The following is a 17,039-nucleotide window of genomic DNA, read 5'->3' as shown; positions in this document are numbered from 1 at the left end:
TGACTTGATTCACGGATGCATTACGCTGAGGGCATCAAGACGGCCAGCGGCGGGACGGACAGTATTAAACGATTTAGAAAGAAAGTCTGTGTGAACTTGAATGATTAGCTACACATCAGAAATCACTGATCACAGATCAGATTAATGAACACTGTTACTCACTGTTTGTGGCGGTGCTGTCGAATCCATATGGTAAAGTCTGTTTGTAAAGCCTGTGCTGACATCGTGACTGATAAACGAATCCATTTTCTCCAAATTCTCTGGGTGGGCAAAGCAGAGGAAGGAGAGGTAACCTTTTCTCGTATGACGACATACAGGGAAGATTCCAGATCGGCTCGTCTGAGCTCTCATTTTCTCAAAGGCAGAGCAGGACACCCAGAACTCAGTTTACACCTATCAAAATTTCTGGCCACTTAGGGACCATATACAGGCTAGGGGAACTCATATTAATGTTAAAAAAACCTCAGAAAATGAAAATTTCATGCCATGGGACCTTTAAAAACATGAAACCCTTTCAACCCCAAACAATTGAATGCTAATCTAAGTGATTAGTCAAATGCGCTTTGCATGAAATATATTTTTGCATACAAAATATATTTTATCTATAACCTGAAAGCACTTCGACAGGTTCTTTATAGATGCATATGCATGTGTTTACAGTGCGTGTCCCACCGCGACAAATAGCTGCATTTGAAGGGAGTCACGTTTACGTTTAAGGCATATAAGAGAGCTGTTGGGCAGATGTGGCGGCTCTCACTCAGCCAGTCAGCTCTCAGCATGAGCAGAAACATGATTAGCCCGTGATCCACGGTGACTCAGACCCGCTGAGGGGGAAAAGCACATCTCGGACTCGTCCCTGATTTAGTTAAGCATTACGTGTTTCATTACGTCTGTCCTGTGTGTTTCCCAATGCCGGCTTCCAGGGAATACGTTGGAGTTTGTTCCTTTGGTTGTCATTAGAAAGGCTGAGGCTGTTTTATTGACGTTCAGCTTAGATGGTTATCAAATGTGGATCGTTTTGAGTTTGATGATAGTGAAAGCGTTGCCAGCACAGTAGAGCTCTGACACAGACTAGCAGTGTTTCTCAATTCAACAAACTACTCCCAGAAAGTCATCTGACATCATGTGTGAGCATTTGTATGAATCAGTGAGGCTATAATATCTTTAACTTGGTTGTTTATCTCAATGGACTGTGTTAGAGCTGTTGTGGTGTTTCCATCATGGAGAAACAGGAAGCTGAACTGTGTTTTGGAGGGAATTTGCTTTTCTCCACAATCCTGAGCTTTTCGACAAGGGATTTGACTCTAAATAAAATGAGGAAAGGAAAATTTGTGGCATATGATTACGGGACTGTATTAATGAGCAAAACAGAGAGGGTTTAGAATTGTTGATGGCAGGGGTTTGCGTGATCTTTTCCATGTTGTTGTTGTTTATAATGACTCTGTAAAAGTCGTTGTTAGTAGTTTTTTGCTAGGACAAGTATCACTGTTACTATTTCTGATACAAACACCAGTATTAGACTTTGAACAGAACAGTTTCTGCTATGGACATGAATATTAATGCACATTTTAGAAAGCAAGATGGGTGTCATGACAGCAGAAAAGCTGATCTGATCTGAAAACGTATCTACTAAGAACCTAAGGGGGACAAACACAGCATTTTATGAACATCTATATTGTTCATCACAGGAATAAATTACTTTAAAATACACTATATTGCCAAAGGTATTGGGACACCCCTCCAAATCATTCAGTTTGTTCCAATCACTTCATGGCCACAGGTGTATAAATCAAGCACTAGGCATGCAGATGCTTCTACACACATTTGTGAGAGAATGGGCCGCTCTCAGGAGCTGAGAGAACTCAAGTGTGGTACCGTGATCAGTTGCCACCTGTGCAATAAGTCCATTTGTGAAATTTCCTCACTACTAAATATTCCATGCTCAACTGTTAGTGGGATTATAACAAAGTGGAAGCAATTGGGAACAACAACAACTCAGCCACGAAGTGGTAGGCGACTTAAAATCACAGAGCGGGATCAGCGCATGCTGAGGGTCACAGTGCACAGAAGTCGCCAACTTTCTGCAGAGTCAGTATCTACAGACCTCCAAACTTCATGTGTCCTTCAGATGAGCTCAAGAACAGTGTGTAGAGCTTCATGGAATGGGTTTCCATGGCCGAGCAGCTCATCCAAGCCTTACATCACCAAGTGCAATGCAAAGCGTGGGATGCAGTGGGGTGCCTGACTGCGTTGTGCCAAGTGTAAAGTTTGGTGGAGGGGGGATTATGGTGTGGGGTTGTTTTACAGGAGTTTGGCTTGGCCCCTTGGTTCCAGTGAAAGGAATTTCATGCTCCCAACTTTTTTGGAACAGTTTGGGGATGGCCCCTTCCTGTTCCAACATGACACCGCATCAGAGCACAAAGCGTCGGTCCATAAAGACATGGATGAGCGAGTTTGGTGAGAAGTCCTTAACTCAACCTGATAGAACACCTTTGGGATGAATTAGAGCAGAGACTGAGAGCCAGGCCTTCTCATCCAACATCAGTGTCTGACCTCACAAATGCGCTTCTAGAAGAATGGCCAAAAATCCCCATAAACACACTCCTAAACCTTGTGGAAAGCCTTCCCAGAAGAGTTGAAGCTGTTAGAGCTGCAAAGGGTGGGCCAACTCCATATTAAACCCTATGGATTAAGAATGGGATGTCATTAAAGTTCATGTGCATGTAAAGGCAGACGTCCCAAAACTTTTGGCAATATAATGTGTTAAAATAGACAATAGTTATTTTGAATTGTAATAATATTTCACAAAATTGCTGTTTTTACTGTGTTTTGGATCAAATCAATGTTGCCTTGGTGAGCGTACGAAATTAAAACATAAATGTTTCATAAAACATAAAAGGATGAATTTTCTTATATATCCAAGGCAGCATTTATATATCTATATGTATGTATGTGTCTGTGTGTTTTTTACTTTGAAATGTGCTAGTGTGTAGGCCTAATAGTGGATTATGAGATAATTAAGTCAAGATCAACATAAAAAATCTGTTATGTTAGCATCATGAGGAAAATTAAGCCAAAATCAGGCGGATATTAAGAAGAATGCATTGACTCTTATAGGGTTTCTGTAACAATCCTAAGCTTACGCAACACTATAACACTATTCTTCCTGGCAAGAACTTCCTTTAGGCGTTTCCGCCAGGAAATGCAACTGCTTTAGTTACTGTCCTCTGTCTATGACCTTTTTGCTTTGTCTTTGTCTGTTTTCTCTCTCTGAGTCTCTCTGCTCTCTGGCTGGCTTCACAGCCTTGAGCGCTTCTGTTGTTCCAGAGATCAGAGATGTTTGAATGAAGATCCTCAGCTTTCTAAAACCAACAACCCCCTCTCAGTGGACATATTAGATCCACAGCCGTGGCCAGCTGGTTTTGTCTCAGAAGTTAATTTGGCACTGGAATAAAGAGAAGAAGCTTTGTCTGTGTATCCTGTTTGTTTCATGGTGCAATTACATGCTGCTGCTGATGATGATGATGATGCTATATACACACCTCAGTCATGGTAGACACAATATTTAATTAGATGAGGCTGTAAGGGATGTAGAGTCTGGTCAATGGGTCAAGCTAGGAGGTCAAATTAAATATGCTGTCTACACTGACTAACTAGTCTCTCACCCCTCATCTTTTCTTTTATTGCCTGCAGGCCTGCGCTCACCGCTGGAAGAATGTATTCTATGAATCGGAGTATATTCTTCCCCACGGCTACTGCTCCATCATCCCAGCCACTCTGCAGGGCAAATCACAGCCTCTCATACCGTGTTATGAAGGTACGAGTCTGACCACTTTAACTCTCCTCAAAAGTCATTTATATATATATATATATAGAGATCAGAGATGTCTATATATATATATATATATATATATATATATATATATATATATATATATATATATATATATATATATATATATATATATATATATATATATATATATATATATATATATATATATATATATATATATATATATATATATTAGTATTTAATAATATTTTGAATTTAGATGTTATTTTGATATTTTCAGTTCTAGTAATTTTGTTATTTTTCCCCCGTTTTATTATTTGTTGTTGTTTTTTAGTAATTCTAAATTATTTAGCCAGGTTTAGTTTTAGTAATTTTGTTATGTACTTTTGTCAGTTTATTTTTTTGTTTATTTTTTTATATTTCTGTTTAGATTCTTATATAATATATTTTTTAAATATCTGTCTTTATTTTAGTTTTCTTGTCTAGAAACGTTTTCAAGACAACATTTCTCATATTCATTGACTTTTTCCAAGTTTAAGTTTTTCATCTACTATTTATATCAAATTTTATTTCAGTTTTATTTCATTTAACTAAAATGATTTTATAGTTTTAGTTTTAGTTAGCAATAGCACTGGTCTTTTAAATGTACGAGCGATTTGAAAATGACTTTCAGTGTATCGGTTGTATTTGGATTTGGTCAGCGCTTTGGATGGCCATGGGTCTGTTAAAAGCGCTATATAAATGCAGTCCATTTGTATCAAGATCATTAGCTATGTTTCCATTCAAAGTTACGAATTTAACCTGTGCGCAAAACTGAAATATCGCATAAAACAGTTGCAAATAAAGCACCGTTACCATCCAGTGAGTTGAACAGAACAAAATCGCCATTTCCTGATAAACTGGCGATAAATATCACTAAGATAAATGGAAGTTGATGCAGTTGAAGAAGACACTGTATAGCCTATATAATAATTTTCGTATATAATATATTATTCCTCAGAGGGCGCAGATGAAACACAATAAACACGGTCATGTTAACTTGCTTTCTGAGGCAGATGCAGCTGTTTGGGAACGCAGTCATGTAAGACAATTCTGGGAGGTAATTATACCTACCACTTTGACGACAGACTTTGCTCAGCCATTTCAGAATGTCAGATGCTGGTTAGGTTAGTCCAGTTATGCCGTCCCATCGCAAAGTCAAATTTTTTTTTGATGTGCATCGAGGAATTTATCCGGGTTAAAAATGTTTTCGACTCAGTTGAGACTCAAGTTATGCACATTTTTAGAATTTTTGCACATTTTTGCATTTCCATCCAGCGTTTTTTTTACACGATATCCCAAATGTGCATAAAAAAAGTGGATGGAAACATAGCTAGTGATAGTATCGTCCTGTTATTCAGCAGTGAGAGTAAACATCGCTATTACTATTACGAATAATGTTTAAGGTTAGTCATTTGAGCAGACCTCTAACCCCAAGTATTACCATAATTGCACCACAGTTCAATTAATGTAGAAGCAGGTCATCTAAATGAGCGTAAACTCTGAAACCGCTGATTCTCAGTGTGATTGATTTTCTGATTTTCATCCATGGGGCGCCATAAATGGACTAAAGTGAAGTGAACTGTGTGAGAGAGATTGAAACTGATCTTGCTTATTCCCTCTACATGCCAGTTGAAATTGTTCTGTTCAGTTGGTGATGCATTGCAATGTGTATGAATCTTGGATATGTGTGACAATGTATATTGTGTCGTGAGGTAGTTGGTGATAACCAGCCCCATTGCAGTTCTTCATTAAGTCCAGCAAACACCCAACTGAAGCAGGCTACAGCAATGATAGCCAAGTCTGAGCCTTGAACCCTCAGAACAAGTTGGAAAGATGACATTGTTTATTGTGGCACATGTTTTCAACGGGCTTCATGATGAGTTATGGCGCTCTGAACTTCCTCCAAAACCTCAGAGTGATGTTGTTTGGCATCAGAGCGCTGGCACCTCCAGAATCAAATGGAAGCAACACGTTTCCAGACTCCGCTGGAGAGAAATATGACCAAGGGCGCAGCACCTGGGAGTTTGGAGGACGCATTCAGGGTTATGCAGATTAAATATTTGACTTTTTGCACATCAAGCTACGAGATGGTTTAGAATTTATTTAGCCAACATTATGGTCATGTCCAAAAAACGTGTCACCATGTTACCAAATCCAAAAAACACAATACCATGATAAATTTTTGCATACTTTTTTGTGAGTGAAAGCTGTTATATATTAGCCTAGAAATCTAGACGCGTTCCAAATCTAATTTGCAGTCAGAGTAGTCTAGCAACTCTCCGTTGGCTTGCGAGCTGGAAAAACCAAACTCTGGTCAGGCCAATCACATCGTGTATAGAGTCGGTGGGCGGGCTTAACATAATGACGAGCAGAGTTGAGGCGGTTCCGCGTGCTACTCGTAAACAAAGAAGCTGGCGAACAGCGGCCTTTCCAATCGGCTTTGGCCTCGACTCTGGAAAACTTGGAGTTAAGCTTTTCTTTGAGAAAAGAACAAAGAACGGCACTGAAGTCATTCTTAAGAAAGGAAGATGTGTTCAGAGTTTTGCCGACCGGATACGGCGAAAGTTTAATCTATCAACTAGCTCCGCTTCACCTTCTTCACTGCTCTGGTTGGTTGTAGCGCTGTCCTATTGCGTGCAGAGGGAATCTGAAAGACAACCGTTTATCCCGCCCCTCGGATTGAGCCCTGCCAATGGTGAGTTCCCAGACCAAACATCTTGATGTGGGTCTGGCTTGTCAGGCTAGTTATATATACCCATGAGAGATCACAATTCGTGCTTATTAAAGAAAGTGGTCAGGTTTCATCACTTTATCAGATGTACCTGAATTTGTGGCAGAATTTCAAATTTCCCTATTTATTTATTTTTTATTTATTTAAAGAATGTTCCAGGTTCATGATTTTATCAGATTTACCTGCATTTGTGGCATTATAATAAGTACCACAAAAAAATTTACTTTCCCTCCTTTTATTTTTTTATTTTAATTCCTAATTTTAATTAAAAAAAAATATTAATAAAAACAAAATCAGTTATTCTCATTAAAACACTTATGCTTCATGTCAGTTTTCTTTTTTCATTTCACCCAAAAGTGTTTAGTCTTTTTATGACAGGAGAAACATGCACAGATCAGGTCAGTAAGCAATCTTCTCACACTAACCTCACATTAACATGCATTTTTTTTAATCTTGAGGCTATACTTTCAAAATAGCATATATTTTATACGCCAGTGCAGTGCTTTAACCCACCACCAGTGTTCCTTATTTTTAAATACTGAGAAATAAGTCAACATTTTTTGCCTCAGAAATGAACTTGTATTGAACCTGGAACGCTTCTTTAACGGTACCAATCAACAGCTGTCAATATCAAAACTGGCTTGCGCTCGCTGTTTATCACTCCCCCCATCGCGTATTATACATTTGACAGATGTTATTGTAGTATATTAAATTCATCGCCTCCATCAGAATTGAATTTCATCATCCCAGTAGGATTCCTCGTATTTTACAAGATGTTTTGATTTGCTGCGGAAAGAGCGAGGGAGGGTGCGCGAATTCTTGATCTGAATTTGTTTCCGTGTTCAGCTCCTGAGTTATTTATTTCCTTCCATATCTTTTCCTGACTCCAGTGAGTTAGTATTGGGGGCCTTCTATGTGTGTGCAGTGCATTATGGGGAGATCCAAGCCCAATATTTTCTGTAACCGGAGAGCACAGCAATCCCTCCGTTCTCAAAGCCCTCCAGAGTGTGCGCTTTTGTTGAACGTGGTGCTGTTAGGTCGTTCTCAGTCTGTCTCTCGGCCCCCAGATTCCTCTTGGATGGAGTTGGGACTTTGACTAACTCCATATGGAATGTCGGAAGAACTCCAGTAAATGCTGGCTCAGACTTCCAGCGAAATCATTTGTGGTCTGTTGTTTTTTTTCCTTCCTCTGTCTCTCTCTCCCCCTACTCACTCTCACAGACCATAAGAAGACCTATGGGGAAGAACATGGCTCGTGCCAAGCCGGGATCGCAGGCGTTTTCACTGAGGTCAGTAGAAGTACGAGCTGGTTTTCTCATGTGTGCCGCTCAGATTACATGATTACATGTATGAACAGAGACATATAATAGAGTGTAATTAATATACACGTATTCCCTCTCCAGGGTCTTAAAGGGATAGTTCACCCAAAGATGTCTGTCATTATTCACTCACCTTCATGGCGTTCCAAACCCGTTCTTTCTACCTTGGAACACAAATGAAGATGTTTAGCAGAATTCCCAATCTATTATTTTCCATCTGTGGCTATCAAGATCAATAAAAGTAGTCTGTACAGCTTGATGTGCATCTGAATATTTTCAATGAGAATGAGAGTCCTGTAGGATGGGAATCAGGGTTAACTATAGCCATTATATGTTACCTGTGCTGACAAAATGAGTCGAAATGAGCACATTTTCAAAAATTAGTTATTGTTACACATTCTCTATTAAAAAAAACGTCAAAATGATGTATGATTTGTTTGAATTGGACACAAATTGGCTGAGCTACACCTATAGAGTCAGCAAAGTCAATTTTGAGAAAAATCGAGTTAAAGTTTTCTGAAGGTTCCAAAACAAATTACAGGCAACCATACCTTAAAATCCCTGCTAATAACACCAAGTCAAAACCTATATATAGAAAAAATATATATTCAACATTTTTCCATGATACCACAGTTGTTAAATTAACATTAATGAAACAGACAGCCTATATATTAAGACCTACTGTAATAAACGGATCTAATATAATGTTACACATCAGATGTTTTTTTCCCAACAGTTAACCAAACGTTCACTTAAGACATAACAGAAGATGTTTGCGTGAATACTCGCCGAGACCGATATTTTGAAATACTGTAATTCTGTGTATATATGTGTGGCGAGAAGGGCTGTGCAATGTATCGAAATTATCGAAATATCACAAATGTACATATCGCAATATGCATATCGCAAGGGCACGCAATATCTGAATGATTTTAATAGGCTACTTCAACATTGTGAAAAGTGTATGTTTCAGGTCGATGCATATAGCAGAGAATAGACTGAGCACACGACTGTTACTTAAGTGACTTGCTTGACGTTAAAAAGAGTTATTAAACACAATAACTTGCGAAAAACAACTCCTTGCAGTCTCGTGCTATCTGCCACACACACCGAAATGTGCGATCAAGCCATTCTTTTTTGTCTTGTTACACACTCGAACTGTCGATGCTTCCTTTTCCAAGAAACCGATGCTTTCTTTTCCCAGAAAGAATGTGAAACAACACACAAATGATATAATTCTGTTTTTAAATATATTTTTAAAAATATAATTTAAATAGATTTTACACACTTAAAGCAATATCTTATCGAATATCGCATTGCCCTAGTGGCGAGGTTGGCGAGCGTGAGACATGGGAGGAGCGAGCGAGGTCTAGAGTCCTCTCCTTCTCCTGGGTTTAGGCACCAGTGTAACACGGTTTGTTATTATGGCAAGAAGGAGACGGGAACCGGCAAACGTTGAAAAGACTTTAATCAATAAAACAAACAAACTGAAAGTAAAATCGGCAGCCCCTCATGGACGACGAACGCCACGAACACACATACACTCTAAAAAAAAAAGGTTCTATATTGCACCAAAAATGGTTCTTGGCTCGTAATCATAGGGGAACCTTTTTTAGTGCTATATAGCAACAATTTTGGTGCTTCAGTGGTTCTTCAGCGGTTCTTCAGAGGTTCTTCAGCGGTTCTTCAGAGGTTCTTCACCGGTTCTTTGACTAAGGTGCTATATAGCACCTCTGAAGAACCGCTGAAGAACCACTGAAGCACCAAAATTGGTGCTATATAGCACTAAAAAAGGTTCCCCTATGATTACGAGCCTTTTTTTTTAGAGTGTAACAAAACATAAACAAAACACAACGTAAATTCCAGGCCTGGTCCTCTCTCGTCCTTCACTGGTGTCGCTCGTCCTTATATGCCTCCGGGCTCCCTCATGAGAGGACTCGAGAGGTGACACTCATTCTCAATCATGCACCGGTCTCGCTCGCTCCTCTCACGTCTCTCGCCAACCTCACCACAATATGTATATTGGAATCGCGCGCATCTTTGTTTGCACGCATCGGCTCTGTCAGTCAGCACGAGTGAGATTGTTTTAGTAGAACATACAAATAAAGACACTTTTAGATGTTTAATTGCTATTTGGAGCATTGGGATGGCTAGACGAGGGCTTAATGATGTTGTGTGAACCTCAAAATCGACATTTTTCACTTGTTTTGCCTATAGCTCGAAATTATCCCGTGCGCATTCCGACTCCTTTTGCCAGCACTGGTCACATATGAAGTTTTAAAATATATAATGCACAATACTCATGTGAACTACTTTATTTTGCAATTAGGCCTTTTTTGAACCTCTAGTCACTAATATGCTTTTATTGTATGAAAAAGAGCGGTGAGAACTTCTTGTTTTCGTCCATTGGGAAAAAGAAATTCATTCACAGTAAATGATGATAGAATTTACTTTTTTTTATGTGCGTGAACTATCCCTTTAAGAGGAAGGTTGCATCCAGACCTTGGCTTGGCAGGCCCGTTAGCTTCTGTTTAACAGAGCTCTGCAAGAATTTGAGCATGATTCAAATTGTGTGCAATACACACGTTTGCATGAAGGCTGCGAGTTGTTTGTCCACTTGCCCTTCGTTTTGCACACTGACCATTTCAGTGTTTTGTATGAAGCGCAGCCAACCTGTTAACGTGCAGTCCAGACTTTGGAAACAATGTTTGGATCAGATATGAGAACACAGGCTGACAGATGTGATGCCCAACAGTTCATCAATATCATCACTCACTCTCTGACCCTCTTCACTTTGTTTTTCTTAAACGAGACCGAAATCAGACTGGAAACTAAACTCCCTAGAGGTTCTGATTGCTGAGGTGTTATCCATTTATCAGACCGTGTGTTTTAAAAGATGGCTGAGTTCACTAGATTTTGGAGCAGAGCTATTGTTGTCTTGAAGATGACCAGAACAGATCATTCACAGAGGAATCCAAAAGGTTTGACCCATAGAAGAATGGCATCTGCATCGGCTGCTTTGTAGGTTGGGTGGTAATGGCACTTTATCATTTGGAAGAATGTCTTAAGTGACCTTAAGTGGCTAAAACAGATGTCTAAAAACTCCTTGATTGAATGCTGTCGGCTCAGCTGGAGATGGTGTTTTTGCATGTTTGGCAGGACTGACCAAGTCAAACAGCATTTGTGTGTTTTTTAGCAGTCAAGCATTGTGAAATGGAAAAAGCAGTGGAGAGCGTCCATTTGTGGCTTGATGGAACTCAAAACAACTGCGTAAAGACCCCGTTTCTTCTGTCATTCGAGGGATATTCCATGTGCCTGAGCTTTTATTTTTGAATCCCCAGAGATAATGGGTGTCGGAAAAAGGGGGAAAAAAATGTTTCACCAAAGATTCAGAGCTAAACATTTATGCCAAATTGTGCATTTTTTAAAATGTATATGTCTATTGTTGCACAACAGGGACCACCCACTTTTTCAGTGGCTTTGGATCCATAAGTATTTTTCCATTCCATTTTCTTCAAAGAGATTTTTCAAGGTTCTAAGCATTGCCAATTAAACCATATACATCTATATATTCTATAAATCTATATTATATTATGTTTAGGGCTGTCAATTCAACTCGTCAACTTAATTCGTTATGGGAAAAAATAAGGCGTTGAAATCATAGACTGTAAAAAAAAAAAAAAGGACGTAGTGTCCGTGACGTCACCCGTAGGGTTTCTTTCTAAAGAGCATTTTGAAGCCTAAAAACCGGCCGTTGCCATCTTGGCAGCGCGTCAGCGCGGGTCACTCCCGGAGGACTGAAAATGGACAAAGAGGCGGGAAGTGTTGCTAAAGCCACGCCCGCCGCATAATGGCAATCTACCTGTCACTCAAGTGGCCAGCTGGCCACGCCCATAATTATGCTAATTTAAACAGATGAGTTCTAAAAAAAAATCACCCCCCTCACAGTTATCATGAAGCCAAAACCATTGACCAAAACCACTTTTTGTAACAGGCTGTAAACATATTTTTTTCTGCTGTAAAGTTGGGCATTTTAACATGGAGGAGATACAGATTTGACTCTCTTTTGGAGCCGGTCTCTATCGGTCAGTCGAAGAATTGCAGTTTGAGTCACTTCCGTGTTGGTTTCAAGAGAGACCGCGGGAGGTTTCCGCTTGCTTAAAATGAACGTTTTTTAAACGCAATTCTGTCATTACTCACCCTCATGGCCGTTGAAGCCCAACCCTTTATGTGTAATAATTTCTATGTTGAAACAAATATAATATTTCTTTCTAAAGATACTTTTTATAATGCTTTTCTCATTTCACATCACAGTAATGACTTTACATCTTTTGGGTGTAATTATCAGTCAAATGTGATGTCTGATTAAATTCGATTAATAAATCACCACATTATGTAATTAATTAGATTACAAAATTGAATCACTTGACAACCCTTATTATATATTATTATATTATATTAATTATATTAATTATATTATATTATATTATATTATTTTAATTATATATTATATTATTATATTAATTATATTATTTTATATTATATTATATTATACAATTCAAGTATATGCAATAAATAAATACAAATATTTAGATAATATTTAGATTTTTTGTAACTGAATTTTCGAGTTGGATTTCTTTTCTGGATTTTAATATTGATGTCAGAAATGAAAGAATATTCTTTTTTTTACCAAGTATATGCTTAACAACCTTACATTGTAGATCTGTCATGAAAAATGTATGCTGTATCCCAAAAAATACATTTCTCTATGTAGAAACAGAATTGCTTCCCATCCTACTGTTTGTGCTGTATTGCGGCTATCATGTAAAACAAAACGACGTCTTATTTGGAGTGTGACAATGTGGAGCAATTAAAACAGTTCAAAGGCTTGAGTTCTCCTCCAGCTTAAAGTCCATTGAGTGATCAAAGTGAAGAACGATAGCTGCCCTTTCAGCTCACGGTTGGGTTACCAGCAGATAATACAACATGGTTTGTGGCTTTCGGTTGACCAAAGCCTCACCAACAGCTCTGTGCTTTTCTCCCATAATTTGAAATGTAACTTTTTTCAGCTGTAAGGAAATGTGCTGAACCTCTTTTTGAATGGATCTCCTTTGCTTTTTATATCGTTTTCTAGGAGCTGGTTGTCATTGGTGCACCTGGTTCTTACTACTGGACCGGAACAGTCAAAGTGTTTAACATGACATCCAATACTCACTACAACCTTAAACAAGACGACCTGAGCCCTCGAAGATACAGTTACCTCGGTAATTCCTGCTTTGATGTGATTAACTTCTTCAATATCACATGCTGTAGCCAATTCATCACAGATTTGTGTTTTTTAGGGTATGCTGTGACTGCTGGACACTTTTCCTCTCCAAATACCATAGATGTGGCAGCTGGTGCACCTCAAGACAGTGGTGGTGGAAAAGTGGGTGGTTTTCACTTGGTTTCTTGCCGTGTTCAGAAATGGCATCATTGCTTCCAGGTTCTGTTTACATTACACCAACATTGACATTGTGTAACCACATTGTCCTCCATATTTTAGGTTTACATCTTCAGAATTGAGGGAACATCTCTTGTGAAGACCTTTCAAGCCTCGGGGAAAATGGTGGGTATAATGTTCCGGTTTTCTAATTATTTACAACCGTAATTTATTCCAAATGTAAGATGTTTATTTAATCATTCAGAGCCATTTGAAGAAATAGTTCTCTTTTCTGTGCAACAGAGAAAGAAATGTTTTGAAGTTTGTATAAATGCATGTGTTGATCAGGGGCTGTGGAGATCCTAAAAGGACAAAAAACTTAAGTTTTTAACCTTTTGAAAAACGTTAACCCTTTAAAGCCTGTATCAGATTTGATATGCAAATTTCTTATGCCTCTAAAGTATCAATATGATCAAAACCTTGGTTAAAATCAAATCTTACTACATGTCTTCTGCCCTCTGATTGATAGTTTACTTTTGATACTTTTTAGCAAGTAAAAGTCCTTTTAGTACAATTGTAAATGTCCACCTTCGTCCTAAATGTCGTTTTGGAGTGAAATCAGATTTTTATAAAGTAAACATAACTTTTATTTAGTTAGTAAGTAATATTTCAAGATAGACACTTATTGGACTGAAGCAAGGTTTCCTTGATAAGCCGTACATTGTTTTTTTGTTTTTTTGTTGTTGTGAAAAATCATGTTAAATATGAACTCAACTCATCTCAGCTTTATTTATATAGCTCCATTAAAAACAACAATTGTTGACCAAGGTGCTGGTCAACATTGTAAGAGCCTTTGTCTATTATCTATTAAGTAAGAACTATTATCTTACTAAGACATTATTAGATATAGTGATAACTGATATTTATATGTACTTTGTGTTAAGTAGTCTGCTATACTGATATAAAGATCGCATTAATTTACATTACAAGCTATCAGAATTTCATCTTAATTTTTGGCCATATAAATATGAGCAACCACACCAAATTGCATGTCTTGCTCAGTTTGAGCCTCTGAATGATATAGTGATTAGCTTCACTATATCATATTAGCCATAAAAGCCTCAATATGATACTCAAACAAAACACACATGCCAACTTGTTTCGTATATTGTGTCTAAATGTGTCTAAATGTGTTTTACAGGGTTAATGTAGTGCATGTGACTCTGTCTCAAGTTTGGTGTTAAAAAAAAGACAAAAATTGACATTGTTCTCCAGCTCTCAGCTCTCAGATCTCATGTATCTTCATGTTGCTACAGTATGTTCAAATATGGGGCAGCGTAGCTAAATCGTAGCTTGTCTTTCTAAAGGGAACAGTATGAGGTAATGCATCTTATGGAGGTGTATGTGCCCTGTGCATGGCGTTGTAACCTGACCCGTTTGCTCTTGGCTCGGCTTGGTTTCAGATGGGCTCTTACTTTGGCTCCTCATTGTGTGCAGTTGACCTAAACGCAGACGGACTGTCGGACTTGCTGGTGGGAGCACCCATGCACAGCAAGCTCCGGGATGAAGGCCAGGTTTCTGTTTACCTCAGCAGTGGTAATGTGAGTTCACCATGCCTTGCAATACAGTATGTGTTACTTATTAATTATGCCAATATTTGTCATAAACGACAGTGAAATGCCAAATAGGTTGGTACTCTAATGCCTTAAAGTTGCATTGTGCTTGAAGTGACCACGTTTTTAATTCTAAGTTAAATGATTTGAACATAAGCAACGTTTTTTTGTTCCTGTTTGTTCAGGGAGTTATGGAGGAAGTTGCGATATTGAACGGTGACAATGCATACAACGCTCATTTCGGAAAGTGTATCACGTCTCTCGGGGACATTGATGACGACGGCTACCACGGTCAGTGTCCAAAGTCAGTTTGAGCTCAAAATGATCACTCATCAGAGCAGTGTATGAGCTTCAACATAAAGGAATATTCTGGGTTAAATCTATCAAATTAAAGTTTGGACTCTGAAAATATGAAAATTATTTCTTTGCTTTTATTCAGCAAGGACGCATTAAATTGATCAAAAGTGATAGTAAAGGCATTTATAATGTTACGAAAGATTCAAATAAATACTGCTCATTCGAACTTTAAATATTTAAAGAATCCTGAATTTTTCAACTATTTTTCAACATTGATAACAATAAGAAATGTTTCTTGAGCAGCAAATCATCATATTAGAAGGATTTCTGAAGGATCATGTGACACTGAAGACTGGAGTAATGATGCTGAAAATTCAGGAATAAATTACATTTTAAAATATATTACAATAGAAAACAGTTATTTTAAATTGTAATAATATTTCACAATATTTCAGTTTTTACTGTATTTTTGATCACATAAATGCACTCTAAAAAAAAGGCTCGTAATCATAGGGGAACCTTTTTTAGTGCTATATAGCACCAATTTTGGTGCTTCAGTGGTTCTTCAGCGGTTCTTCAGAGGTGCTATATAGCACCTTAGTCAAAGAACCGGTGAAGAACCTCTGAAGAACCGCTGAAGAACCTCTGAAGAACCGCTGAAGAACCACTGAAGCACCAAAATTGGTGCTATATAGCACTAAAAAAGGTTCCCCTATGATTACGAGCCAAGAACCATTTTTGGTGCAATATAGAACCTTTTTTTTTTTAGAGTGTGTAGCCTTGGTGAGCATAAGTGACTTAAAGGGTAACTAAACCCTAAACCAACTTTTTTTAGTTACTGATCTGTAATACTGGGGCTTTATTAATGCTGTTCATTGATTCGAGTAAATGTTTTGACATTTGAGTATAAAGTGTTTTAATTCTATAAAATATGGTGTAAAATCGCCAAAGTGCTGCCCTCTTAAGGTTGAACGGTGGCTACTGCAGTTGAATTTTCCTATTGGACGTTGTGGTACATCGTGACGTAGGATGGTACCTCCAACGGCTCACTATCCGCGCCCCTGACACGAGCTCACCACGCCCTCAGAAATGTTTCCCCAATCACATGATGAGAACGGCTTCACAGTATGAACTTAGCCTGACGTCGTCATACTCAATTCTAGTCAGAATATGAGTCTGATTCTGCTCCGTTGGGCTGTGATTATGGGGCGTGTTTCAACCGAACCAGGAAAGACCTCAATTGGATAGACCTACAACCAATCAGAGCAATGGAGCGACGCATAACGTTAGTTGTCAAATGTCAACAGAGCTCAACTGCACTGTGTTGCCATGTCCGCGGGTTGAAGCGACCCCAATTATGTGATATACAGACCCAGGAATGCGATTTTTAGCTGCCAGCCCTGCCAACATAACACATATTTTACCCCCCAAATGCCTTTTTTTCCCGGAGAACCCCCCCTGGAAAGCTATTGGGCTTGTTTTTGGCTAGTTTTGAGGAACGTTAGCAATTGGGCGGGTTTTGTTGTAAAAACTTGTCAACCCTGTACCTGCACGCACGCTGGAATAAGTAGCCTAACGTTAGAAGAAGAAGATTAGTGTAAACAATCTTTGCCGGTGTTGTAAAAAAAGAATTTAAGGATACACAGAGTACTTACCAACACGATCATCATTTCTGAGAGAAATAGTGAAGGTGAATGCATATATGAACAAGTTCTCCGTTTAGGATTAGAACAAACTCAACCCAAGCGCCTTTGATGACGTGGATGATTACGTTACTGTTGATCATCTGTCCATCATCGTCTAAAGCCCGCCCTGACAA

At 38.5% G+C, this 17,039-nt stretch overlaps 1 protein-coding gene across 1 annotated transcript in view; it reads left to right on the top strand.

Moving 5' to 3' along the window:
- The window catches only part of itga9 (integrin, alpha 9), a 112,859-nt gene that overhangs the window by 20,009 nt on the left and 75,811 nt on the right, over nt 1-17,039 (top strand). The window contains exons 4-10 of the mRNA XM_079842837.1: nt 3,694-3,817; nt 7,791-7,858; nt 13,023-13,152; nt 13,231-13,316; nt 13,434-13,496; nt 14,774-14,911; nt 15,109-15,214. Coding sequence (XP_079698963.1) covers nt 3,694-3,817; nt 7,791-7,858; nt 13,023-13,152; nt 13,231-13,316; nt 13,434-13,496; nt 14,774-14,911; nt 15,109-15,214 — 715 coding nt within the window. The remainder of the gene's footprint in view (nt 1-3,693; nt 3,818-7,790; nt 7,859-13,022; nt 13,153-13,230; nt 13,317-13,433; nt 13,497-14,773; nt 14,912-15,108; nt 15,215-17,039) is intronic.

The sequence above is a fragment of the Gobio gobio genome, assembly GCF_949357685.1.
Source record: "Gobio gobio genome assembly, chromosome: 18".
NCBI lineage: Eukaryota > Metazoa > Chordata > Actinopteri > Cypriniformes > Gobionidae > Gobio > Gobio gobio.
The sequence above is the reverse complement of the archived record's forward strand: the minus strand, read 5'-3'. Positions and strand labels throughout refer to the sequence as shown.